Genomic DNA, 27,461 nt, shown 5'->3' on the forward strand with positions numbered 1-27,461 from the left:
CAGCTGTAGGTTGTCGAAACGGTTGCCTGCCTTGCAGGTGCCTTGAAGTTAGTGGCCTTAAAGGGACACTTTCCCGTTTTACTCACACGCATGTCTACATCGTATCCTCCTTCATCTCCCCCCCCCCCCCCCCTGTGTTCTGATCACAGGAATGTTGAAAACCGGTATAGGACTTTCACTGCTTTCAAATTTCGTTAAATGGTTTTGAATGGTCCCTTGTAGTTCCACCCTGTATAGCAAAGCAAAGCAATTTTGGTTGCACTACACTCCAAAAGGGAAAAGTGGCGTTTAGTTGGGTTGCAGCATCATTACGCCCCTAGGGAAGGGTTCAATCGTCCTAAGGTGTCAGCAGTGCTAAAGGTTGCCAAGAAAATTGTTCTGTTGTGCATCGCACTTCCAGTTGTCGTTTCCGACCGCAAAACTTGTCTAAATGAACGCCTCAAGGAAAGGGATGAGTTCATTGACGACCTTCATGCGCCCTCTGAGGCGTTTTTGTGCCGATTCTGAAATGTTTTCCTCGGCCACTCAGAAAAAAAACCAAGTGAATTCAGCGCAGAGTGTCACGGTTCTGGCCTCCATCGCAGAGTCATCAAGAGGACGGGGCGAGATGTGTTTAACGAGGGGGGCGGAGTGACGACTTCCCCATCTTGTAGCACGTCCAGAGGGTACTGTGGTGAAATATGGTGCCAACGTGACCTCATTAGCCCATCTTATATCTCACGTGAACTTCTGAGCTCTTTCACATATGTTAACACCTTGCTGTAACGTCACCGAACCCGAGGGTGATGTCGCAGTGCGTCCTGATTTTGCAGCACTACGGAGGAAGGTAGTAGGCATCTTTGGGCAAACTTTCACACTTCTGTATCCCAAGGAGGAGAAATCATGGGGTTTCAAAACAGTGACCCTTTAATTCATTAGCAATTAAAAATATTAAATTAGCGACTATTACCAAATAAAAATATTAATTCCTCCAGCCATTCCTCGTTCACGTGAGGTCCGTGAAATATTCCACGCATTGACTGTATATTCCTTAACTAATAAGAAATGAAACACAAACATATAATCGATGTCAATTTCTGTGAAATCCTTCACTTATCCATCTTTAGGGTCACTGAAAGATGATGTTATACAAAATGATCCGTCACAATCTTATTCGATGTGTGTATGATTATGTGTATCCCGCATGACAACCGCTACTATCCCTGTCACCGGCAATCCCTTGGAGGCTACTTTGATTAACTGCTGCGACGTTGATGCTGTGTATCTCTGTACTGTGTTCCACGACGATTTGTTTCTGTTGCACGCGCACCTTCCATTTCCGGCCACATGTTCATAGAACCTTTTTCCTCCATTTCTAGCCAGGAATCCGTCCCTGGAGTTTGTCGGTTCACCCTGTATATCTTTCACTGTCTCTGTGTACCACATGAAACGATTACGAATTCATTAAAGAATGAAGCAAGTGTTTCATTTATTGCGTCTCTACTGCTATACTCCTCACACGAAATGTCTCACAAACGTTGTCAGTCTTGGCACTTGTCCAGAAAGTCCGTCGTGAAAATTTCGTCGCCTCGCACTCTGTCGTGTTAGCCACATTTGAACAATATTTATTCCCATGAACAATGACAAAAGACCGATGTCTGTCGGGCGCTTTAAAGAAGCGCTACGCAGGGTACAATTATGAAGCGAGGGAAGGAAAAAGAGGGGTGGAGGGGGGCGAGAGGGGGGGGGGATGGATGGGTTGTATGGCTGTAGAGTGATTGCCTAACAAGCAACATCAGTCTGTCGGCAGATCAACAAGTGTACACATGTACAGTTTGTTGGTTAGTCGGTCGATAAATAGGAATAGCTTTATCGCCTCTAACTGACAGGTTAAGCAGTCTAAAGATCCGAAGAAAGTGAGGATATACTACTTCCGATAGAAACGTAGCTAGCAAAGCACTGAGGTACTCATATCAACTTTACCTTAAAATCAAGTAAACGAATTCGGTACCTAAAATATTCAGTAGCATCCGCTTTAAAGTTAACACGTTACATGAAGATTTTAAAACTCCTAAAGGAACACTTCCACAACTTTCTCAAGCTCTTGATTTATCTTCTTTAACTTCTTACTTCATTTTATGCTATGTAATTTAACAGAATACACTAAACTGTTGTATGTAGGAATTTACTGTATTTAAAATTGCTCAAAAATGAGAAATACAAATAAAAATTTATCTCACTGCTTATTCTATTGGAAACTTTCTTGTGTTTCCGTGGGATTTGACTTCATACAAATATTTTCGTTTTCTTCCAGATACATAATATTCTATTATATTAACATTCTTTTCCTTATTATTAACAGCTTAGTATCACTGTATTGAAGAACTGCCACTGCATAGCTAACAATTAAACTTTCAGTTGTCATGTTTCTCGGTAGGCATAATACCTAAATAGCATATTGAACAGTTTTACTACAAACTAGGCAATCTTAAATTATAGTTTTTAAAATTTTACAGGTGTTTTACACAAATTGCTGTCATGTGCTAATAAACGGTTATGTATTTTGTCAAAGCTATAACACTGTTAATCTTTGACATTGCCAGGGGGAAGGTACGCGACCTGTTGATTTAAAACATGTGCGCATAAAAATTCCATTCCAAGATCACAAGTTTTCTTTATTGATTACCTGTTTCGGCTCATTGGTGAGCCATCTTCAAATCAATCTAAAATATAGTCCATTACACATCGTCGTATCTTCGAGATAAGTTTTCCTAAAGTGAAAAATTGTAGTTCGTTATGTAAACTGGTGAAGATTAACCATTAATTTGTGATTAGTGATTACCGTTGGGAAAAATGCCACGACATTACAGTAAACAGGTGCAGTGGTCAGCAAGGGAAACGCATCGCATAGAGAATGCTTTTAGGACAGTCGTGCTTAACCTGTCAAGTGGTTCAACGCATCCACGTGAAATTTTAGAATCAAATCATACGATAAGCCGACCGAATTGCCCTCACTCCCAAGTGAAATAATATTGCGGTCAACTAATATTTCACTTTGCTTAGCAACACTCAAATAAAAAATATTATCCTTTCTCCAATATTCGAATTTATATGATTTCTTCAGAACCAATTTTGTAACAAAGCATTATCTTACATAACAGTGTTATGTTTCCTTAAGACTGATTTTCACCACAAAACTTACTACCACACCACAAATATTTCTGTATCTACTTTCACAATAAATATTATGCAACCTTGCAGAAACTTATATCATGAAAGAGAAAAACTGTAATTTTTGTGTAAAATTATTCTCATGGTTAAAAGAGTAATTTATAAAGTAATAATATATGAAACGAAGCGAATTCCATGAAGATCGTGAGTCGACAGATTAAGTTCTCTCTTACTGCAAATTTAACTATCGGCTATTAATTCGTAATGAAAGCCCTTATTAGATGTACTCTACTAGACTGCCATTGTTACAAAGTAATAGAACTGCAACTTATTTGATTATCCATATGAAGAGCTGGCAGTTTAGGATAATTGCAACGTACTTGCAAAGTTCATCTTGTTTCATTCCCTCTGCTTGGGGTGTACAACGCCACCATAGCGTCGCAGGCGATGACATGGAAACACGGCGTCTCGAATGTATCTTCTTCCTACTATATGCGCCTCAGAATTGACAGAAGCTTGTGGCAGAGGTGGGAAAAACCATCTGGTTAAAACCGACACCGGTATTTTAGTCTGAATATCCGGTATTTTTCAGTATTTGTTTGCCCTCAGTTGCAACATTTGTTTTTTATTTTGTAGTAATAACCGAGTAAAAAAACGAAATATCAATTAGCCGTAGCAGCAGTGCTAAAATTTTTCGTTTTTGAATAAATCCTCTTTAAAAAAGGAGTAATTTCTATTCGTAAAATTTACATTGTTTTGAAATATTATGTTATTATAGAAAATGGGAAAATAGATTAGCGCTATTTTAATAACAATGCCGGCAGACTGAGCAACAAACACAAGGCATAAGAAGCATTGTTGAGAAAATAACGTCCATGTTGTCGTGTGTCGTGGCCTTGAACGTGCAGTGTGCAAGACTTGGCCCAAGCTGGTCTCTGTACTAGTTTCTCGATGTCGTCGTCGGACATAAGTTGTTTTGTAGAACCCTAGTCTGGAAATATGTTTACGAAGCGACGTAACAATTAAGTACAATGCTTCGTTTGCTTTAAAAGTTTAAACATTTGTATGCTATTCCTGTGAAATAATAAAGGAGGAAGGTTATTATGGAAAGAGTAATAAATTAAAAACTTAACAACAATTTATTCATAGTCTCGAACAAAAATAGAATGTAGTCGATCTGCTGCCTTCGTCTACGTAATACGCCTTTATCTACTTGCAGCCCTTGAAATCGGACAAATTAACGCAAAAAACTGAGTTCTTCAGCCTCACTTTTCACCCTTTAGCACTGATTATCCGTAATGAAACCAATCAGAAGATTGATGACTCAAAAAAAAAAGTTCGTAACTCCGAAATAGTGGTATGATTCCCGATTAAAAAATTGATTTTTCGCAGAGTTTCAAAAAATTTGAATCATTGGAAGAATACTGGTGGTTTCTGGTAGTGTTCAACAGTTTATCACTTTTCGAGAAAAGCAGCAAAGCGTGGACGGACTAACTTTCCTTTTATTCGCTTATTTAATTTAATATTTTGTTTCTAAATATATTGAAACTGAGAGAGTCAAAATACTGCAAATCTTTTTTCGATTTTTATGTTTATTACAGGAAATAACAGGATTAAAAAACCAAAAATCTGTTATTTCAGAAACCGGTTATTTTGAGTAGTTTTGACAGTCAGGTTAAACTGGCGTGTGAAAAATCCGATATGACCGGAAACCAATTGTTTAATCGATAACCGTTATCCCTAGATTGTAGGAATGTCTGATGGCAGCATTCGCTGACTCTCCAGCCTGAACTACCGACACTGGCCCTTTTGCCACACTTATGATGAGACGAGACGACTGATGTTTGCCGCTAGAACTATGCAACTCGTATTGCGCATGCGCACTACCGCATATTCCTCCTTCCTTTCCCCTCCACCCGTCTGACATGGAAGGTCTCGTGGAGTGACAACAGCAACGTTAAAATTTGGACTGTTGATAAAATTTAGATATATCGATATTATTTGCAAAAATATCGATATATGACAGCGACAGCGTCCCGCCGATATATCGACATACACTCCTGGAAATGGAAAAAGAACACATTGACACCGGTGTGTCAGACCCACCATACTTGCTCCGGACACTGCGAGAGGGCTGTACAAGCAATGATCACACGCACGGCACAGCGGACACACCAGGAACCGCGGTGTTGGCCGTCGAATGGCGCTAGCTGCGCAGCATTTGTGCACCGCCGCCGTCAGTGTCAGCCAGTTTGCCGTGGCATACGGAGCTCCATCGCAGTCTTTAACACTGGTAGCATGCCGCGACAGCGTGGACGTGAACCGTATGTGCAGTTGACGGACTTTGAGCGAGGGCGTATAGTGGGCATGCGGGAGGCCGGGTGGAGGTACCGCCGAATTGCTCAACACGTGGGGCGTGAGGTCTCCACAGTACATCGATGTTGTCGCCAGTGGTCGGCGGAAGGTGCACGTGCCCGTCGACCTGGGACCGGACCGCAGCGACGCACGGATGCACGCCAAGACCGTAGGATCCTACGCAGTGCCGTAGGGGACCGCACCGCCACTTCCCAGCAAATTAGGGACACTGTTGCTCCTGGGGTATCGGCGAGGACCATTCGCAACCGTCTCCATGAAGCTGGGCTACGGTCCCGCACACCGTTAGGCCGTCTTCCGCTCACGCCCCAACATCGTGCAGCCCGCCTCCAGTGGTGTCGCGACAGGCGTGAATGGAGGGACGAATGGAGACGTGTCGTCTTCAGCGATGAGAGTCGCTTCTGCCTTGGTGCCAATGATGGTCGTATGCGTGTTTGGCGCCGTGCAGGTGAGCGCCACAATCAGGACTGCATACGACCGAGGCACACAGGGCCAACACCCGGCATCATGGTGTGGGGAGCGATCTCCTACACTGGCCGTACACCACTGGTGATCGTCGAGGGGACACTGAATAGTGCACGGTACATCCAAACCGTCATCGAACCCATCGTTCTACCATTCCTAGACCGGCAAGGGAACTTGCTGTTCCAACAGGACAATGCACGTCCGCATGTATCCCGTGCCACCCAACGTGCTCTAGAAGGTGTAAGTCAACTACCCTGGCCAGCAAGATCTCCGGATCTGTCCCCCATTGAGCATGTTTGGGACTGGATGAAGCGTCGTCTCACGCGGTCTGCACGTCCAGCACGAACGCTGGTCCAACTGAGGCGCCAGGTGGAAATGGCATGGCAAGCCGTTCCACAGGACTACATCCAGCATCTCTACGATCGTCTCCATGGGAGAATAGCAGCCTGCATTGCTGCGAAAGGTGGATATACACTGTACTAGTGCCGACATTGTGCATGCTCTGTTGCCTGTGTCTATGTGCCTGTGGTTCTGTCAGTGTGATCATGTGATGTATCTGACCCCAGGTGTCAATAAAGTTTCCCCTTCCTGGGACAATTAATTCACGGTGTTCTTATTTCAATTTCCAGGAGTGTAGAAATAACTGTATCGAGTGCCTACATTTTTATTTTATATTATATTTTTTCGCAGTTCTCGACAAATATTTGAAGTTATTCTTTTGAAATTGTAGTGGAACGTAATTTTACCTTCACTGTGTGAAGCAGTCGTACTACTTCTTGAGCTTACATAATGTCTAGTCTTTCTCTTCGACTGTGTGAAGCAAGGATAGATGGCCCAAAGAAATAGTTCGATTGCACTGGAGGGTGGCGGTATGAATGAAATAACAAGATATCCGATGTGAAGAAACAGCACACTAGCTGTGTTAAAAAAAATAAAAATAAAAAAACAAAAATAACGCAGCCAGTGTCCTATTTCTTCACATCAGCAATCTTCAAAAACAGTAGCTAAAACTGCTGAACAAAAATCTAAATGACAAGATCGGTCTTTGTGGTGGGCGCAGACGTGTGAGGGAAAATACTGAAGTAATCGGCGCTCGGCGCTACCAACAGAAATTGCAACGCTTAACTTCACCACGCAAACATTGACACTGCAACTGCTAGGCCACTGGCGTTTGCTGAAATGAAAAAATAGGGAAGTCTACATGAAGTCTTCCAGACAAATCCGATGTGTGACGAAACCGAACGACGGACCCATCGGACACCTTTTATTGTGCCACTTACCTGGATGTACTATTGTTAGCAAAGTGGTTATCACCAGGTGTGAATGTGCATCGTTTTCCTTTCAGTTCTTGATCTAAGGGGGATAACAGGCTCCTAGCTTGTTGATATACACAATATCTAATAATAAACCAATACTTATACAAGTCTAAAATTGGCAGCATATTTACAGTGTGCAGCCGATATTTCTTTCAGCCAGTACATCGATATTTTTTCCATGGATTTTTTCCCTCGACATATCGAGGGCCGATAATGCTATTCTTTTAAATATCGATATATCCTATTCCCAATATTTTTGAAAACATAAACAGACCTAGTTCAAAAGGATCCTCTGTTTTACAGGACTTCCTTGGCATCCTGTCGAAGGTGTCGAGAGGCAGCGTGCAGGAGAAGCTGCAGTGGATCTTCGGCCTGTACGACCTCAACGGCGACGGGCTCATCACCAAGAACGAGATGCTGGACGTGGTCTCCTCCATCTACGAGATGCTGGGTCGCGCCACCGACCCGGTCGTCGAGGAGAACTCCGCCAAGGAGCACGTCGAGAAGATATTCCACGTACGTACTCATAGTCGCCAGCTCGTTGTTTTAATCCCGACGACACAATGGTGTTATCGTTTCGTCATTCCTCGGCTGGACTGATGCGACTCGCAACGACTTCAACCCTTGTGGCAATCTCTTCATCAGAAAGCAGCGCTTACACCCCACATTCTCAAATATTTGATCGATGTCTCTGCCTTCCTCTACAGTTTTTGACCAGCACGTCTCTCTCTAGTACCATGACAGTTTATTTCTCGATGCCTTAACGCATTTGCTAGCATCCTGTCTTCCAATAAGTTTTCCACATATCCCTTTCTTGCCGATTCTGTTCTGTGGAGAACTGTCCGCCTACTTAGCTGGGTGGTAACGTGCTTGCTTCTCATGCACTGCGCCCGGGTTCGATTTCCGGCCGGGATGGAGGTTTTCTCCGCTCGTGGACTGGGTGGTGTCTTGTCATCATCATTTCATCCACATCATCGGCCGCAAGGGGCTCAATGTGGCGCCGAATGAAATAAGACTTGCACTTGGCTGCCGAATCCGACTGGGACATCACGGCTAACAATGCCATATGATCATTTCTTTACTTTTTTTGTGGAGAACTTCATTTCTTATTAGCCATTTTAATTTTCAGCATCTCAAATGCCTCTATTCTCTTCGTCTCCGGTTTTACGACAATCTGCAAGTCACTTCTATACAGTTCTCTTCACCAGACAAACACTATGTGTTAAAAAGTATCCGGACACCTGGCTGAAAATGACTTAAAAGTTCGTGGCACCCTCCATCGGTAATGCTGGAACTCACTATCGTGTTGACCCACCCTAGCCTTGATGACAGCCTCCCCTCTCGCAGGCATACGTTCAGCCAGATGCTTGAAGGTTTCTTGGGGAATGGCAGCCCATTCTTCACGAAGTGCTGCACTGAGGAGAGGTATCATTGTCGGTCGGTGAGACGCTGCACGAAGTAGGCGTTCCAAAACATTCTAAAGGGGTTCTATAGGATTCAGGTCAGGACTCTGTGCAGACCAATCCATTACAGGGATGATATTGTCGTGTAACCACTGCGCCACAGGCTGTGCATTATCAGAAGGTGCTCGATCGTGTTGAAAGATAAAATTGCCATCCCCGAATTGCTCTTCAACAGTGGGAAGCAAGAAGGTGCTTAAAACATCAATGTAGGCCTGTGCTGTGATAGTGCCACGCAGAACAACAAGGGGTGCAATCCACCCACATGATAAACACGACCACACCATAACACCACCGCCTCCGAATTTTACTGTTGGCACTACACACGCTGGCTTCCGCCATGTCCACATCCTGCCTTCGGATCGCCACATTGTATACCGTGATTCGTCACTCCACACAACGTTCTTCCACCGTTCAATCGCCCAATGTTTATAATCCTTACATCAAGCGAGGCGTCGTTTGGCATTTACCGGCGTGATGTGTGACTTATGAGCAGCCGTTCGATCATGAAATCCAAGTTTTCTCGCCTTCCGCCTGTACGCTTTTGTGCTGTACCTCTCCCTTCACGTTTCCACTTCACTATTACATCGGAAACAGTGGACCTAGGGATGTTTAGGAGCCCGCATCTCGTGGTCGTGCGGTAGCGTTCTCGCTTCCCACGCCCGGGTTCCCGGGTTCGATTCCCGGCGGGGTCAGGGATTTTCTCTGCCTCGTGATGGCTGGGTGTTGTGTGCTGTCCTTAGGTTAGTTAGGTTTAAGTAGTTCTAAGTTCTAGGGGACTTATGACCACAACAGTTGAGTCCCATAGTGCTCAGAGCCATTTGAACCATTTTTTGATGTTTAGGAGTGTGGAAATCTCATGTACAGACGTATGACACAAGTGACACCAAATCACCTGACCACGTTCGAAGTCCGTGAGTTCCGCGGAGCGCCCCATTCTGCTCTCTCACGACGTCTAACGACTACTGTGTTCGCTGATATGGAGTACCTGGCAGTAGATGTCAGCACAATGCACCTAATATGATAAACATATTTTTTGGCAGTGTCTGGATACTTTTGATCAGATAGTGTATTCTCACACACTTCATTTTCAGATTAAGACCATATTTATATTTATTGGTTTTTCCAGAAAAATTTACAGAAGTGATCAAAATCCGAGAGGAGACAAAAATCTGACGGCATTTCCCATGCTACGTCCTCTATATTCGCACTCTGAAACACCGATGTGGACGTTCATTTTTATACCATTGCTCTCAAATACATACTTTTGAGCAACAAAACTTAATCTGTGGCCGTCGTCGCTAATATACATCTGTGTTGTGGTACTCGACCCGGAGACGCCAGGTTCGAGATCTGACGCTGGAAGAAAGTGTCACCGCCAATAGTTGCTCAGCAGGATGAGAAGTGTGATGGCGTAAAGTTTCTGATCACCAGACTTCGCGTCAGCGGCCTCCTTGGCGCTCATTAGGAGGAGCTGTCTATATACTTGTGCCGGGTTCCGCCCTCACCCTTCTATCACCATCATATTACGCAAACATGGTACCACAGTATACACACAACTATTACAGTCGTCTACACGTAACAGATACCATTAAGACGAATTTCGGAAACTGCGAGGAAAGGGGCCATTGTACGCGGATTTCGATTATTAGTTTTTGCAGATTTGGGGAGCGCTGCCGCTCCGCAACAGTGCACAGAATTAATGAATAACCTCTCCAGTAGCAAAAAAGATCTATTTTATCCAAGAAAGAAACTAGTCAGTTTCTTTCTTTTATACTGAAGGCATTGTCTGGTGGTGTCTGAAAATTATGCTGTGGTGAAGTAAAGTCAGATGTCCGTTTAAGATGCTGAACTTAACCACCTAGATTCTTCACATCGACCTCTGCATCCACATCTACATACATACTCGGCAAGCCACCTTATGGTGCCTGGCGGAGGGTAACTTGTACCACTGCTAATCATTTCCTTTCATGTTGCACTCGCCAGCATAACGAGGGAAAAACGACTATCTATATGCTTCCGCATGAGCCCTAATTTCTCTTATCTTCGTGGTGCTTACGCGAAATGTATTTTGAGGGCAGTAGAACCAATCTGTAGTCAGTTTCAGATGCCGGTTCAGTAATTTTATTCAACGGTATTCCGCGGAAATAAAGTCGCCTTCCCTCCAGGGATTCGCATCTGAGTTCCCGAAGCATTCCCGTAATACTTTTGTGTTATTCGAACCTACCAGCAACAAATCTAGCAGCCCGCATCTAGATTATATCGATATGTTCCTTTAACCCGACCCGGTGCGAATCCCAAACAGTAGAGCAGTACTCAAGAATAGGTTGCACTATTGTGTTATATGCGGTCCCCTAAAAAATGAACCACACCTTTCCTAAAAATCTAACAATCAACCGAAGTCGACCATTCACCTTCCCTACTACGATCCTTACAGTCTTGTTCCACCTCATATCTCTTTACAACGTTAGCTCCAGAAATTTAATCGACCTGTATCAAATCGCTCGCTACCAATGCTACACTCCTGGAAATGGAAAAAAGAACACATTGACACCGGTGTGTCAGACCCACCATACTTGCTCCGGACACTGCGAGAGGGCTGTACAAGCAATGATCACACGCACGGCACAGCGGACACACCAGGAACCGCGGTGTTGGCCGTCGAATGGCGCTAGCTGCGCAGCATTTGTGCACCGCCGCCGTCAGTGTCAGCCAGTTTGCCGTGGCATACGGAGCTCCATCGCAGTCTTTAACACTGGTAGCATGCCGCGACAGCGTGGACGTGAACCGTATGTGCAGTTGACGGACTTTGAGCGAGGGCGTATAGTGGGCATGCGGGAGGCCGGGTGGACGTACCGCCGAATTGCTCAACACGTGGGGCGTGAGGTCTCCACAGTACATCGATGTTGTCGCCAGTGGTCGGCGGAAGGTGCACGTGCCCGTCGACCTGGGACCGGACCGCAGCGACGCACGGATGCACGCCAAGACCGTAGGATCCTACGCAGTGCCGTAGGGGACCGCACCGCCACTTCCCAGCAAATTAGGGACACTGTTCCTCCTGGGGTATCGGCGAGGACCATTCGCAACCGTCTCCATGAAGCTGGGCTACAGTCCCGCACACCGTTAGGCCGTCTTCCGCTCACGCCCCAACATCGTGCAGCCCGCCTCCAGTGGTGTCGCGACAGGCGTGAATGGAGGGACGAATGGAGACGTGTCGTCTTCAGCGATGAGAGTCGCTTCTGCCTTGGTGCCAATGATGGTCGTATGCGTGTTTGGCGCCGTGCAGGTGAGCGCCACAATCAGGACTGCATACGACCGAGGCACACAGGGCCAACACCCGGCATCATGGTGTGGGGAGCGATCTCCTACACTGGCCGTACACCACTGGTGATCGTCGAGGGGACACTGAATAGTGCACGGTACATCCAAACCGTCATCGAACCCATCGTTCTACCATTCCTAGACCGGCAAGGGAACTTGCTGTTCCAACAGGACAATGCACGTTCGCATGTATCCCGTGCCACCCAACGTGCTCTAGAAGGTGTAAGTCAACTACCCTGGCCAGCAAGATCTCCGGATCTGTCCCCCATTGAGCATGTTTGGGACTGGATGAAGCGTCGTCTCACGCGGTCTGCACGTCCAGCACGAACGCTGGTCCAACTGAGGCGCCAGGTGGAAATGGCATGGCAAGCCGTTCCACAGGACTACATCCAGCATCTCTACGATCGTCTCCATGGGAGAATAGCAGCCTGCATTGCTGCGAAAGGTGGATATACACTGTACTAGTGCCGACATTGTGCATGCTCTGTTGCCTGTGTCTATGTGCCTGTGGTTCTGTCAGTGTGATCATGTGATGTATCTGACCCCAGGTGTCAATAAAGTTTCCCCTTCCTGGGACAATGAATTCACGGTGTTCTTATTTCAATTTCCAGGAGTGTATATTCTTGGTCCAATCTCAGGAACTATTGTAGGTAGTCTGATACGGTTTTCAGTAGTAGATAGAGTGATTCACGAGGAAGGTTTGTGTCTACACTAAGTTAATAAATTCGTGGAATAGCGATATGCACACATACATACGGCGGCAGTATCGCTTATACAAGGTATAAAAGGGGCGTTCTGGGATTAGGAGACTGAACGCGGAACAGTAGTTGGAGCTAGACACATAGGACATTCCCTTTCAGAGATTGTTAGGGAACAATGTTCCGAGATCCACAGTGTCAAGAGTGTGCCGATAATATCAGTGTTCAGGCATTACCTCTAACCACGGACAACGGAACGGCTGACGGCCTTCGCTTAACGACCAAGAACAGCGGCGTTTGCATAGAGTTGTCAGACAAGCAACACTGCGTGAAATAACCGCAGAAAGCAATTTTGGACGTACGACGAACGTCTCCGTTCGGACAGTGCGACGAAATTTGGCGTTAACGTCTATGGCAGCAGACGACTGACGCTGCTGCCTTTGCTAACAACACGACATCGTGTGCAGCGCCTCACCTGGGCTCATGGAAATACTGGTTGGACCCTAGAGACTGGAAAACCGTGGCGTGGTACGATCAGACCCGATCTCAGTTGGTAAGGGCCGATGCTAGGATTTGAGTGATGCGCAGATCCCACGAAGCCATGTACCTAAGCTGTCAACAAGGTGCTATGTAGGCTGGTGGTGGCTCCATAATGGAGTGGGCTGTGTTTTCATGGAATGGACTGGGTCCTCTTGTCCAACTGAACCGATCATTGACGAGATTGTAATGTACGGCAGGGCTACTTGGAGACCATTTGCAGCCATTCATGGACTTCATGCTTCCAAACAACGATGGAATTTTTATGGCTGACAGTTGTTTGAGGAACATTCTGGAGAATCTGAGTGAATGATTTGGCCACCCAAATCGCCCGACGTGAGTCTCGTCGTCCATTTATGGGACATAATCGAGAGGTCGATTCGTGCACAAAATCCAGCACCTGCAACACTTTTGCAGTTGTGGACGGCTACAGAGGCAGCATGGATCAATATTTCTGCAGAGGACGTCCAACCACTTGTTGAGTCCATGCCACGTCGAACTGCTGCACTACGCCGGGCAAAAGGATGTTTATACACTCCTGGAAATGGAAAAAAGAACACATTGACACTGGTGTGTCAGACCCACCATACTTGCTCCGGACACTGCGAGAGGGCTGTACAAGCAATGACCACACGCACGGCACAGTAGACACACAAGGAACCGCGGTGTTGGCCGTCGAATGGCGCTAGCTGCGCAGCATTTGTCCACCGCCGCCGTCAGTGTCAGCCAGTTTGCCGTGGCATACGGAGCTCCATCGCAGTCTTTAACACTGGTAGCATGCCGCGACAGCGTGGACGTGAACCGTATGTGCACTTGACGGACTTTGAGCGAGGGCGTATAGTGGGCATGCGGGAGGCCGGGTGGACGTACCGCCGAATTGCTCAACACGTGGGGCGTGAGGTCTCCACAGTACATCGATGTTGTCGCCAGTGGTGGGCGGAAGGTGCACGTGCCCGTCGACCTGGGACCGGACCGCAGCGACGCACGGATGCACACCAAGACCGTAGGATCCTACGCAGTGCCGTAGGGGACCGCACCGCCACTTCCCAGCAAATTAGGAACACGTTTGCTCCTGGGATATCGGCGAGGACCATTCGCAACCGTCTCCATGAAGCTGGGCTACGGTCCCGCACACCGTTAGGCCGTCTTCCGCTCACGCCCCAACATCGTGCAGCCCGCCTCCAGTGGTGTCGCGACAGGCGTGAATGGAGGGACGAATGGAGACGTGTCGTCTTCAGCGATGAGAGTCGCTTCTGCCTTGGTGCCAATGATGGTCGTATGCGTGTTTGGCGCCGTGCAGGTGAGCGCCACAATCAGGACTGCATACGACCGAGGCACACAGGACCAACACCCGGCATCATGGTGTGGGGAGCGATCTCCTACACTGGCCGTACACCACTGGTGATCGTCGAGGGGACACTGAATAGTGCACGGTACATCCAAACCGTCATCGAACCCATCGTTCTACCATTCCTAGACCGGCAAGGGAACTTGCTGTTCCAACAGGACAATGCACGTCCGCATGTATCCCGTGCCACCCAACGTGCTCTAGAAGGTGTAAGTCAACTACCCTGGTCAGCAAGATCTCCGGATCCGTCCCCCATTGAGCATGTTTGGGACTGGATGAAGCGTCGTCTCACGCGGTCTGCACGACCAGCACGAACGCTGGTCCAACTGAGGCGCCAGGTGGAAATGGCATGGCAAGCCGTTCCACAGGACTACATCCAGCATCTCTACGATCGTCTCCATGGGAGAATAGCAGCCTGCATTGCTGCGAAAGGTGGATATACACTGTACTAGTGTCGACATTGTGCATGCTCTGTTGCCTGTGTCTATGTGCCTGTGGTTCTGTCAGTGTGATCATGTGATGTATCTCACCCCAGGAATGTGTCAATAAAGTTTCCCCTTCCTGGGACAATGAATTCACGGTGTTCTTATTTCAATTTCCAGGAGTGTAGTAGGAGGTACCCCATGATATTTGTTGCCTCAATGTGTAATTTATAAATATTTTATTCAAATTGGTTCAACTACGACGAAGCGAAATCCACCGCTGCCTTCTAGCAATGAACCACAGAACGCCTTGGAATCATCCACACATGTTCAATCACAGTGGTCCAGTATGTTTTCTGTCTGTATATTCAGGCTGATCCGGGGCACTATGGTATGTTTTTATGGTTTTCACTAATAGATAGGCCTGCCGGCGTGGCCGAGCGGTTCTACGTGCTTCAGTCTGGAACCGCGCTACCACTACGGTCGCAGGTTCGAATCCTGCCTTGGACATGGATGTGTGTGATGTCCTTAGGTTAGTTAGGTTTAAGTAGTTCTGAGTTCTAGGGGACTGATGACCTCAGATGTTAAGTCCCATAGTGCTCAGAGCCATTTGAACCATCTGAGCCACTAATAGATAGGCTAATTCACGAGGAAGGTAACTGATCACAGGAGGAAACTGTAAGACCGTCTGACTGCAGCGCCAAGTCAGCGTGAGCTGCCGCTACTGGGAGGTTATGTGGCCGTAGCTCGCAGTGAAAGGGCACTACAGTCGGACAGACCAGAAGCTGCGGCAGCTCACAGTTATCAATATTGCCACACGATGTTACTCCAGAAGTCAACTAAATATGGAAAACATTCACGCCTCGTGAGAGATTCTTGGTGTGCACTTCTTAATTTTTCTGAGCTATATGAAACTAATGATATTCAGTTTACACTAAAGTTCAGCCATTTGGCTGTATAGATTGTTTATTCTCTTGTACAGTTATGATTCCAGTCTTTGGCCATTTTCATGCACCACAATATTAAGCATGATCAGACTGCTGCAAACTAATTCATCATCGAAATACTCTCACCCCCCCCCCTCCAGCCCCCACCCCCTCCAGTGCATTAAACTTTGGAGGTGTCACAGCATATTTCGAAGATGACTTCGTTTAAAGAAGGCTGATCATACTGCACATTTTGGTACTCGAAAGTGGCCAAAGGCCAATATATACAGACAATTGGTGGTACTTTCATTAAACAGTATTATGTGACTGTGGCCCCAAAGGATGTTGATACTATTGTTGATATTCACTTACCCACTGTTGTTCTATGAATTATAATTATCAAAACTAGACATGATTGTCTTAACGGGAATTCCGCGATCGTTCATTGAATAAAATATGGCGTTTCAGTCTTCGATCGCTATTCTTTATTTTCAGTTATCGGTTTCGGGCTAGCTGCTCATTTTCAGATCATATATTGTAGTTACAGAGTAACTTGTCCGTACAGAATATATGATCTGAAAATGGGGAGCTAGCCCGAAACCGGTAATTGAAAATAAAGAATAGCGATCGAAGACTGAAACGCCATATTTTATTTAATTATAATTATAGCTCTATACAGTATCCCATAAACTAAATTACCTCACTGTCATAGTATGGCTGTAGCCACTTGGTGCTGCAATGCAAAGCTGAGACGAGCCGTTAGTATTAGTAATAAATCGGTTATGTTTCTTTTTCTCACTGTATTTATATGCTTCTTTTGTATACTGATTTAACTATGATATTGTACATTAAATTTTAATTTTTTCTTTTACGCTACCTATGCTTTACATTTCTAAAAACATTAAGGCTCCAAACAAATTACACAGTAGTCGTTTGTACACACAATGGTATCAGACATCATAACAGGCGTCGTTTACTAAAGTTGGAGTTGCCGAATTTTATATGGATATATATGCAGAGCGGTGTATAGTGAAATATAACAAGTGAAAAAATGTAACACACTGAATTCGATCAGTTCATAAATCCAATAATTTTTTCATAATGTGGGGCCACAGTCATAATATATTTCTTTCAAGTTAGTACCGCCATTAGACCGTTTTTTATTTGCATTGTTACATTTACACGATCATGATTTCGGCTTTACAGTGCCATTATCAAGTGTTTTAATGTTATACAGTGCCTAACATGGCATACTGTCGCATTTAAAATACACTATTAGACACATTGACCCTTAGACAATGTGTATAACATAAAAAACACTTGATAATGGCACTTTAAAAAGCTGAAATCATGAACGTGTAAATGTAACACTACAAATAAAAAACAGTCTAATGGCGGTACTTACTTTAAAGAGTTCATAAATCAATACAGTAAACGGAGTTCAGTGTCATCCTTTACTTTCCCTCTTGTGTAATGGCACAGGAATTTTTCCTTTTTTGTTAAGTGCCCACACGGAACGTGTACTTCAATCCTGCTATTGGCCACTTACATTTCTCCACAACATTTTTCAGTCACGTTGCTGATGTATAATACGGGTTATCGCAGTGTTATGTTGTTCGTATCGTAAATCCTATTACACTCTGCAAGTTCAACGATGACTGGACCCAGGTATGAATCTCAGAAGGGAAGAGCACGAGGTCAGGATATCCCTTGCCCCCACAAAGAAAGTTTCACTAAAATAATTTACATTTTTACGTACATAAATTTCAGAAATTTTTAGCCAGTTTGTGCAGAACATAATCCGTCTGTAAGACGAAGAGCAAGCAGCGCTCGTGATGGGGAAAGAACGCTACAACTGCCTTAGAGGCACCCCAAAAATCAGTTTCCAGTATATAAAGATGCTGCATCGTGCAGTGGTTCAGGTAGTTTATGTTTGTATGAGGTACGAGATTTTGCTTTAGTTACATTAGTTATTAATTTCTATGTATCACTATCATCACCATATATTACAAATCGAAGTACTCCGTCGCACTTTTCTGTCTATATGTGATGGCAAATCTCGAAAACTTCTGTAGGAATTTTGATACGATTTTCCTTTATAGCTAGACTGATTTACGAAGATGGTTTGTGAATAATTCATAAATATTTCGTGCACCCTGGATTAACTATGATGATGCTTGTCGTATAAGTCGTATAACCTGAGAAGTTTCCTGGCATGTGCTGTTAAAACGTTTAAATTATACTAGAATCTGTAGTTTATCAACCGTTACCTAGGCAGTGTGTAACAATTACGATGACATACATACATTTTCAACACATTAAGTCTGTGACGGCAGTACAAGAAAACAGGACACGGGGATGGAGTATATTCTGTCACGACTAGTCTTACTCCAGCACGCTTCAGCAACACAGAGTGGCTCGATTGACAGGAATTGGCTGCAGCGCCACCGTTCTCAGACTGGTTGCACTTGCAGGACTACAACGGGAAGGAAGGAAGCTAGTGGCACCTTAACTTTTAGTATATGCAATCCTCAGCATTAGATTTGTACTCTTTCGCTTCAAATCTCTGCCACAGACTCATCGCAGTCTCCTTGAGGTTACTTAAAACAGCGTCAATGAGAGTGCTGTTTGTTGAGACTGGTCCGCGTTTTCACCAGCAGAACAGCGCATGGGCGCCCTCGCGGAGATGCACTGTACGGCTATTGGCCGGCGCGTCGTAGTTCTCTGATCCACTCACCCCCTCCACCTTCCCTTCTGACGCTGCCAATGGATTCCGGGGCCCGTAATAGGGGATTCTGCCGTGGGGCCGGCATTCCGATCGGCAGCGCTTCGCTATGCGGGTCGAAGGCTCGGCCGGAATCGCAAAATATTCCCCCCTCCCCCCTTCCATTGTGCGCGCCGCTGCCGCATTCGCTGTGTCCACGCCTCCCCCCTCCTCTCTCAGCCCCACCCTACTCATCGCACCTGCTGCAGACTGACACGGCAACCCGTGAAATACCACCCTACGCACCAATGGCACACGCCGTGCGCGGGGTGGGCGGGATGGGGGGAAAGGAAATGCAGCAAGTGGAAATGAAATCCATCTGGTGACGCGACGAGCCGCGCCACAACGTTTTTAGGACGCCATTATTGTTTTTGTTTTTCATAAAAAAAAAGAAGGCTGCTCCCTCCGGCTCTGAAATTCACGGTCCTTTCGATTTCTTTTTTCTTTACTTGCTTGCCCGGGGTACTGCTAGGCTCATTTTTTGTTTTTTTTTTCTTTTTTTGTTTTTGTTTCCCGGCTAAGCGAAAAACTCTTTTATGTTCAGCTCTGACGGTTCTGAAAAGGCGCTTCCGTTTTCTTCCATCTCACTTCTGCGGAAACGATATTCAGAATTCATACGTAACGTAAACAAATTTCACTCTACGACCTACGATCCAAGATGAAAGGGGCGTATCTCGTATTTAAACAGCTAGCATGTTCTGACGATGAACAGTTTTCATTCGACTGATGATTTAGCTTTTCATGCAAAGCTGTTTCATCTCGCACCACAGTTCGTTCAGAGAACAGTCATGTTTTCCAGTCCGTTCCAGTAAGGCGAGGATCCGGGTTTCAATTCTGCGAGTGTTAAAGTCTGGTCACGTTTTAGAGTGACTTTCAAAATATGAATTATCAAAAATGTTCAAATGTGTGTGAAATCTTATGGGACTTAACTACTAAGGTCATCAGTCCCTAAGTTTACACACTACTTAACCTAAATTATCCTAAGGACAAACACACACACCCATGCCCGAGGGAGGACTCGAACCTCCGCCGGGACCAGCCGCATAGTTCATGACTGCAGCGCCCTAGACCGCTCGGCTAATCCCGCGCGGCTATGAATTATCATCGGGGTTTCTGTTTTTGGATAACAGTGACACCAACACCCTTTCAGATTTTTTTTTGCCGTTCAATATGAAGGCTTCTTGTTTTCTAGGTTCCTGTCTCGTCACCCTCTATCCCCTGCTCCAAATATACAAGATGTTCGACTATTATAGGTACAAACGAAATGGTCCAGTACAGGACAATGAAATAAGAAAATAATCCTAATAAGTAGAGGACAACGAAATAAGGAAATAATCCTAATAAACATAGGTCCGGAAACCAGTCGTTTCCCCAATACGACTTAGTACAGAGTCACTGAGGATCCAAATTACAAATACGCACTTGAGGACAAACGAATTACAGTAAGTGTTCCTTAGAGGCACTTGCTGAATTGTGGAAGGCCTTCCTCGCAATTTAATTGAATGAGCCTCACAGCAGTGGTGGGCACGTAAGGTATGGAAAACAGCACCTACATATATTCTCTCTATGTTCTGATGATGATGATGTACCGAAGCGCGTCAATAAATTAAACTTCGACCAAGACCTTCCACAATTCATTAAGTGCCAATTCTCGATGGTCGCCTATCTCATAGATGGGAACTTTTATCTGTGAAGTGTAGTTCTCCTAATAGCCACTGTTCATGCGAGGACAGGTTTCATCGTGGCTCCTTGTCTATTCCCTTACAAGTTCAAAAGGCCCTGGCATGTTCCAGATGCATTGACAACCATGCAAAATATGTTTCCGGAGTTGCAAATGGCTCTGAAGACTATGGGACTTAACTTCCGAGGTCATCAGTCCCCTAGAACTTAGAACCACTTAAACCTAACTAACCTAAGGACATCACACACATCCATGCCTGAGGCAGGATTCGAACATGCGACCGTAGTGGTCGCGCGGTTCCAGACTGTAACGCCCAGAACCGCTCGGCCACACATTCCGGAGTTAATTGATACTACCTTCATGGCTGGAGTACGCCAAAGCTATTAAATATCCCTATACAAAAAATTCAACAGGTTTAAGTCGCGGGACATGGGAGATCATAGTATTGGTGGCTCACGACCGTTACGCTTGTTGTCGAAACGTTATTTACCAGTATTTAGGTACGAAGGTAACGATGACTGTTTAACTCTTTTGTATTGTGTGTATTGAACCGGGGACCTAGATACGACGGAGATGCTTCGTCCCGCCGTAGCCCTCAGTGGTTCACAACCCCACACCAGCTACAGCAGACCACCCACCTCACCGCCGCCCCACACCGAACCCAGAGTTGTTGCGCGGGCCGGCTCCCAATGACCCCCACCCCGGGACGTCCAATACCAGACGAGTCTAGCTCTAGTGTTTGCGTGGTAGAGTAATTATGGTGTACGCGTACGTGGAGACAGTGTTTGCGCAGCAATTGCGGACATAGGTTTACCTCTTGGTCAACTCACTTGCGATGTTTCGAAGGAAATGTAACGTTAGGCATTAACAGTGTTGTAACACTGGCATTGCTACACTTGTGAATAGATCGTATTGGAGAAACCATTGTTTCCGTAGCTATGTTTATTATGATTATTTGCTGTTTCATTGTACTCTACTCTCCCCTTCCTTTTGCACCTACAATAGTTACAAACCCTGTACATTGCCACTGTCCACATGTTTAACTGTGCAGGACTTAATAAAAATAACAATGAAATATAATGTTTATACGGGACCATGTAGTATAGGACCATTATCTTTCACAACGTATTTAAGTAACCAAGTGGATAACGTCTCAAGTTCCATGAGGATTTTTCCGGACGATGGTGTTGTTCGCAGAGCGTCGTGACGCTAGAAAATTGCAGAGAAATGCAGAAAGGCCTGCAGAGGATCGGCGTTTAGTGCAGGGACTGTTAGGTGACCCACAACATAAACAAATAACGAGCTGCGCCTAAATGGGCACGAAGACCCATCTTCGTATAATCATACGATTGCAGTATTATCAGTGGAAGCTGTCACATCCATAAAACATCTGGGATGTATGCGTACAAAGCTATTTAAAGTGGAACAGCCACATAAAACTAATAACGGGTACGGAAGATGCCAGACTGAGATTCACTGAAAGAATCCTAAGGAAGCGTAGACCATCCACAACGGAAGTAGCTTAAAAACCCGACCAATAGTTGAATATCTCCAGTCAGACTGGGATCCGTACCGTATAGGACTGATAGAAGAATTAGAGAAGTTCCAAAGATGAGTAGCGCGTTTCGTTGCAGGCTCGTTAAAAAGCACGAAGGCCTCACGGAGTTGTTCAACCAAGTCCAGAAGGAGACACTGCAAGATACGTGTTCTGCATGACACTGTGGTTTACTATAAAAGTTCTGAGAGCGTACTGTCCTAGAAGAGTCAACAAATATGTTGCTACCTGCTACGTACATCTAAAGAAAAGACCATGAAGGTAAAATTAGTGAGATATGAGCTTAACCGAGGCTTACCAACAATCGTTCTTTCCGCCAACAAATCATGACTGTAACAGGAAAGGTACCACGCACCTTAAGGCGACTTGCAGAATGCAGATGTAGATCTACCATAACTGAACTTCTCCACGCAGTCGCGTACGAAATGCTAGCCGAAATCGTTTGGTACATCGCTCTCGTGTGGCGGCGTCAAAGCGAGCGACCGACTGCAGACCACATCGCTCGTGTGTGGGGCCCTTGCTACGTCAGAGCAAAGAAACGAAGATACAGTTGGCTACAGAGATCCCCCACCGTGAACTCTCTACCATACGAACGTAGAACTATGATGCAGATTCCTACCGTTTGCATCTTGAGCCTGTACGCAGTTATAGAAGCAGGGAATTGTCAGACGTGTAAGACGTTGCAATACCTCATTACGAAACGTCTCCAAGACAAAATAATTGCTTCCTTCACGTAAGCTACCGATGTCATAATTTTTCTCACAATTTTGTTCGTGTAAATGGTAACAGACAGTATCTTTACGGCGTACATTCTGCAGAAAACTGACAAGCATTTGCTACACATTTCCCGAAATCGATAATCCGTCACTTTCGACACGCACTCGTGTTGTCAAATTTGACTACATGCAACACTAAAAAATGCAGATGTTTTTCCTGATTTCTATATTTAAAGACCTGTTGAGCGAAATACATTGTTATATTTCAGTACGAGTCTGTTTAATATGAGTACAAATAGATGATAACTGGCAATGACTCACTTCACTTATGAAATATGTAATAATGCATTTCGTTTTAGACTGAGATGCAGGTCCCCCTGCGGATTCATTACCTTTTCATACTAAGTACTTGCTTTATTTATACGCAATATTTTTCATTATTGATATGTCTGAGCAAACGATGTCAACTTTACAAAACTGTTGAGGCTTCCGTGAGCTCTTTTTGACGTATGGCCTGTTATGACTGTCCTTTGATCTATGGCCAACGTTTGTTTGACGATCTTTCTGACGTCTCAACAGCACGAGTGGCTCGCATTGCCAATGGTTCGCCCCGCATCGGAAATGGAGGGTTAACCTTTGACAGTGCCAGCCACTTACACATCCAGATTAAATCCCCACCCCTCTCAGACACACACACACACACACACACAAACACACACACACACACACACACACACATACACACACAAGAGCAGCAATATATTGCTGCTGATTTTCAAGCAATTTCATTAGAAAGCCTATTGCGACTTTGGGCAGAATCTGAACATTGACCTTTCGGTCCGACCTTTGACCTCCCACCTCACGCTTTCTATCCTCCGCTCTCTTTCCCATCTTCCCTCCTCCCCTTCCATCCCGTCTGCAACCCCTCCATCCCGTATCCTCTCTGCCTCTACAACTCCAAAGTGAATTCCCTTCCCCCCACGCCCCTCTCCTCACCCTACCTCCTTTTCTGTATAATTTCTAGCAAATAGGCCAATTAGAGAACTTCCAAGCCGAGTGCGTTACAGCAAAAACATAGTCATTTGGCCCAAAGACACCTCAGTGAAAAAATTGTCATCTGGCTGATATAGATTTCCATTCTTCTTTCATTAGGTAGATTTTAAGCCTCTTGAAGCTATGTTCCACTGATGGTATAAAAAACGAAATTTCGTCATCTGATGTTTTTTAGAAGTTCTTCAGTGATGATTCACTTCAGCAGTCACCATTTTAGGAGAGAATGTGATAATGAACCATTTTCTGTACTAGAAAAGCTGCCACTGCAATTGTTCCTTGGCAAATATGGGATGTGATTGCGTTTTAATGGTTTCGATTTTGTGGGCCCTAAAACGTGAAAACATAGTACTGGAAACAGCTTTGAGAACCATTACTGGCTTCGTTTATTACATTTTGTCTGATATTAATATAGCTACTGCCACCAGCACGTACTTAAACGTGTGTATGTTGACTTTATGGGCGTCACCAACAAATTGTAGCGTAATGTTGTAGTTGGCTTTGTTACGTATTTTAACGCTTTGCGAGTCGAATGGTTCAAATGGCTCTAAGCACTATGGAACTTTATATCTGAGGTCATCAGTCCCACAGACTTAGAACTACTTAAACCTAACTACCCTAAGGACATCACACACATCCATGCCCGAGGCAGGATTCGAAACTGCGACCGGAGCAGCAGCGCGGTTCCGAACTGAAGCGCCTGGAACCGCTCGGCCACAGCGGCCCGCTTTTGCGAGGCAAATGAGTTTAAGATATAACTGTTTCCAAAACTAAATCAACAAACTGTTTTTTGTTTGTTGATAGTGTTGCCACATTCACAAATGAGTCTTAGATATTTGTGAGCAAAATTTAAAAAGCTTGTTTACGTACTATTTGTTACAGTTTTGCGTTACAAAGTCAATGTATAGAGGAAAGTGCCCAAAACCTAACCCCATTTTGTTCCTGGTGTTTGAGAAACAGAAAATATTAAAAAATTATGTTTCAGAACATGGATGTATTTACTTTATAGTGTCTTGCAATATTTACATTTGACGTTTGGAAAATATAATTAAAAGTTATTATGAAAATAAATTATTTTCAGAAACTTTGCACTTCCGAGTTTGAAAAATAATTTCACTCGAATCCCTTCTAAAGGTAATCAAAATAGCTGTAAATAAAATTGGAAAAAGTATTAAATCAGAGGAAATATAATCTAGCTTCAGAGTAGGTATAAGACAACGTCTTCTGGAAGATTACAGAATTTCTGTGTTTTCTTTGCTGACCCCACAAGATGGTACTCTAGACTTTCTATCTGACAGTTTGGTTTTGTGGAGTTTAAAAAAAGGATTAACCCACTTTCTCCCAGAAATTTCGTGTTTGAATGAGTGTTCAGTGCTATTTCTCTCTGCCAATTGTTTAATCATTCTTCACATGTCATTACGAGTAAGCCCAAAGAAAGAAATTTCCATAGCAAGACAATATTAAACCAGCTCTTCTTCAAGACCTTTACCCAAAATTGTAGGTCTACTTCTTTTTGTTTTTATTAATTCCTCAGATGTGCCACATTTCATGTTGTACAACCTCGTTAATGTTAATTTTTGAACACTGAACTGTTCACTGGCTTTCTTCCAACCCATCTTCTTTTTCTGGACTACATCAGTAGCTTTAGTCATTTTAGACGGACTCGACATTCTTTGATTAACTTTCCCATTATCCTGTTGGAATTTGCAATAGAATTGCAGACAGTAAGATTATGCATTAAAACAGGCAGAGTTTAAAGATGAGAAAGTAGGGGGCCCTGTTTAGGCAAATGAAGGGGGTCCAGTTTACCTAACTAGAGCCTACATTTCATTAACCAAATAACATTTTAACTAAACATCAAAAACGGTTTAATCAGAAACGTGAACCTTAAACCTTATTATTCAAGAGATTGGCTTCACTTCCAATATTTAGGAGAAATAACGAAATGTGTAGCAAAATGTAAAAACATCTTCTACTGTCAAAATATTTAATGCGAACTGATAGGTAACAAGTGAAGCAGGTGACCCGTGCGCACAGCCACCGACAGGAGGAAGCAGAGCCAAGATACTAGGGGTGCACTGTAGCGTGGTGGAGTGGCCTACCGGGACCATCCGACCGCCGTGTCATCCTCAGTGGAGGATGCGGATAGGAGGGGCGTAGGGTCAGCACACCGCTCTCCCGGTCGTTATGATGGTATTCCTGACCGAAGCCGCTACTATTCGGTCGAGTGGCTCCTCAATTGGCATCACGAGACTGAGTGCACCCCGAAAACCGGCAACAGCACATGGCGGCCTGGATCGTCACCCATCCAACTCTACCAAGTAAAGAGCCCTGAATTTTGATGACAGTTTTGTTTGTGACATAGGGTAGTATCTGCTATTGTAAATTACGTTCACAGTGTGATGGACACAACACATTAACTTTCATCACTTGATGTTATTAACGGTTTTGCAGGAAAAGTGAATCATTTTTGTTGTATGTTTCTAATAAATGTGTTTTCATACATATTACAGTTTTTTTGCCGGCCGAAGTGGCCGTGCGGTTAAAGGCGCTGCAGTCTGGAACCGCAAGACCGCTACGGTCGCAGGTTCGAATCCTGCCTCGGGCATGGATGTTTGTGATGTCCTTAGGTTAGTTAGGTTTAACTAGTTCTAAGTTCTAGGGGACTAATGACCTCAGCAGTTGAGTCCCATAGTGCTCAGAGCCATTTGAACCATTTGAACAGTTTTTTTGTTCTTCTCTTGTTGTTAGCTAAGAACCAACTTTTAAGATACAAGTATCGTAGGGTTAAATTACTGGTTCATTCAACATAAAATATTTTTGGGAACTTGTTATCGCACGTACGTTATCTGACCAAAAGTATCTAGACACCTTGTGTAATGCAGTACTACTGTATAATACGAGAAGCGGACCCGCCACTTCAAAAGCAGGAGGGGAGCACCACGTTGTCAGTATAGAAGCAGTGCAAGCATTCGGGTCCGCCAGAAGAGGTCATCGACTTCGAACGTGGATCAGTCACTGGATGTCACCAAAGTAACAATCCCATCAGGTCATTTCAACCTTCCTAAAACTGCCCAATTTGACTGTTGGTGATGTGGCTGTGAAGAGCAAACGCGAAGGTTTAACCGCAGCTAAACAAAGAATAGGCAGACCTCAGGGATCATCGAACATTGCGGAGCATGATTGCAACAAAATTGCATGAAATCAGCGATAGGAATTACACGTAAGTTCCAAAGTGCTGCCAGTAATCCGGCTAGCACAATAACTGTGCATAGGGAATTAAAAAAGAATAGGACGTAATTCTCGAGCAGCTCGTCATAAACCATACATTTCTGTAGTCTGTGCTAAGCGACGCTTGAGGTGGTGCTAAGAACGATGCCACTGAATAGTGGACGACTGGAAGCGAGTGATTTGCAGTGATGAATCACGCTGTACCCCGTGGCAACCTGACGGAAGGATTCAGGTTTGGCGAATACTTGGAGAACGTGACCTGCCAACGTGTGTAGCGCCAGCAGTAAAGTACGGAGGAGATGATGTTACGGTAAGGGGGTGCTTTTCGTGCTTAGGGTATGGTCCTCCTACTGTGCTTACGAAAACGCTAAATGCGGGAGGATCTGATCTTACAGCATTGTGTCCGGCGTACAGTAGAGCAAGAGTTCGGCTACGATAATTGTTTGTA

The 27,461-nt window shown here is 44.8% G+C and overlaps 1 protein-coding gene across 1 annotated transcript in view; it reads left to right on the forward strand.

Annotated features, from left to right (window-relative positions):
* The window catches only part of LOC126188679 (Kv channel-interacting protein 4-like), a 601,427-nt gene that overhangs the window by 457,157 nt on the left and 116,809 nt on the right, over positions 1-27,461 (forward strand). Inside the window, exon 5 of the mRNA XM_049930285.1 lies at positions 7,608-7,820. Within this exon, the coding sequence (XP_049786242.1) occupies positions 7,608-7,820 (213 nt within the window). The remainder of the gene's footprint in view (positions 1-7,607; positions 7,821-27,461) is intronic.

Source organism: Schistocerca cancellata, chromosome 5 (genome assembly GCF_023864275.1).
Source record: "Schistocerca cancellata isolate TAMUIC-IGC-003103 chromosome 5, iqSchCanc2.1, whole genome shotgun sequence".
Lineage (NCBI taxonomy): Eukaryota > Metazoa > Arthropoda > Insecta > Orthoptera > Acrididae > Schistocerca > Schistocerca cancellata.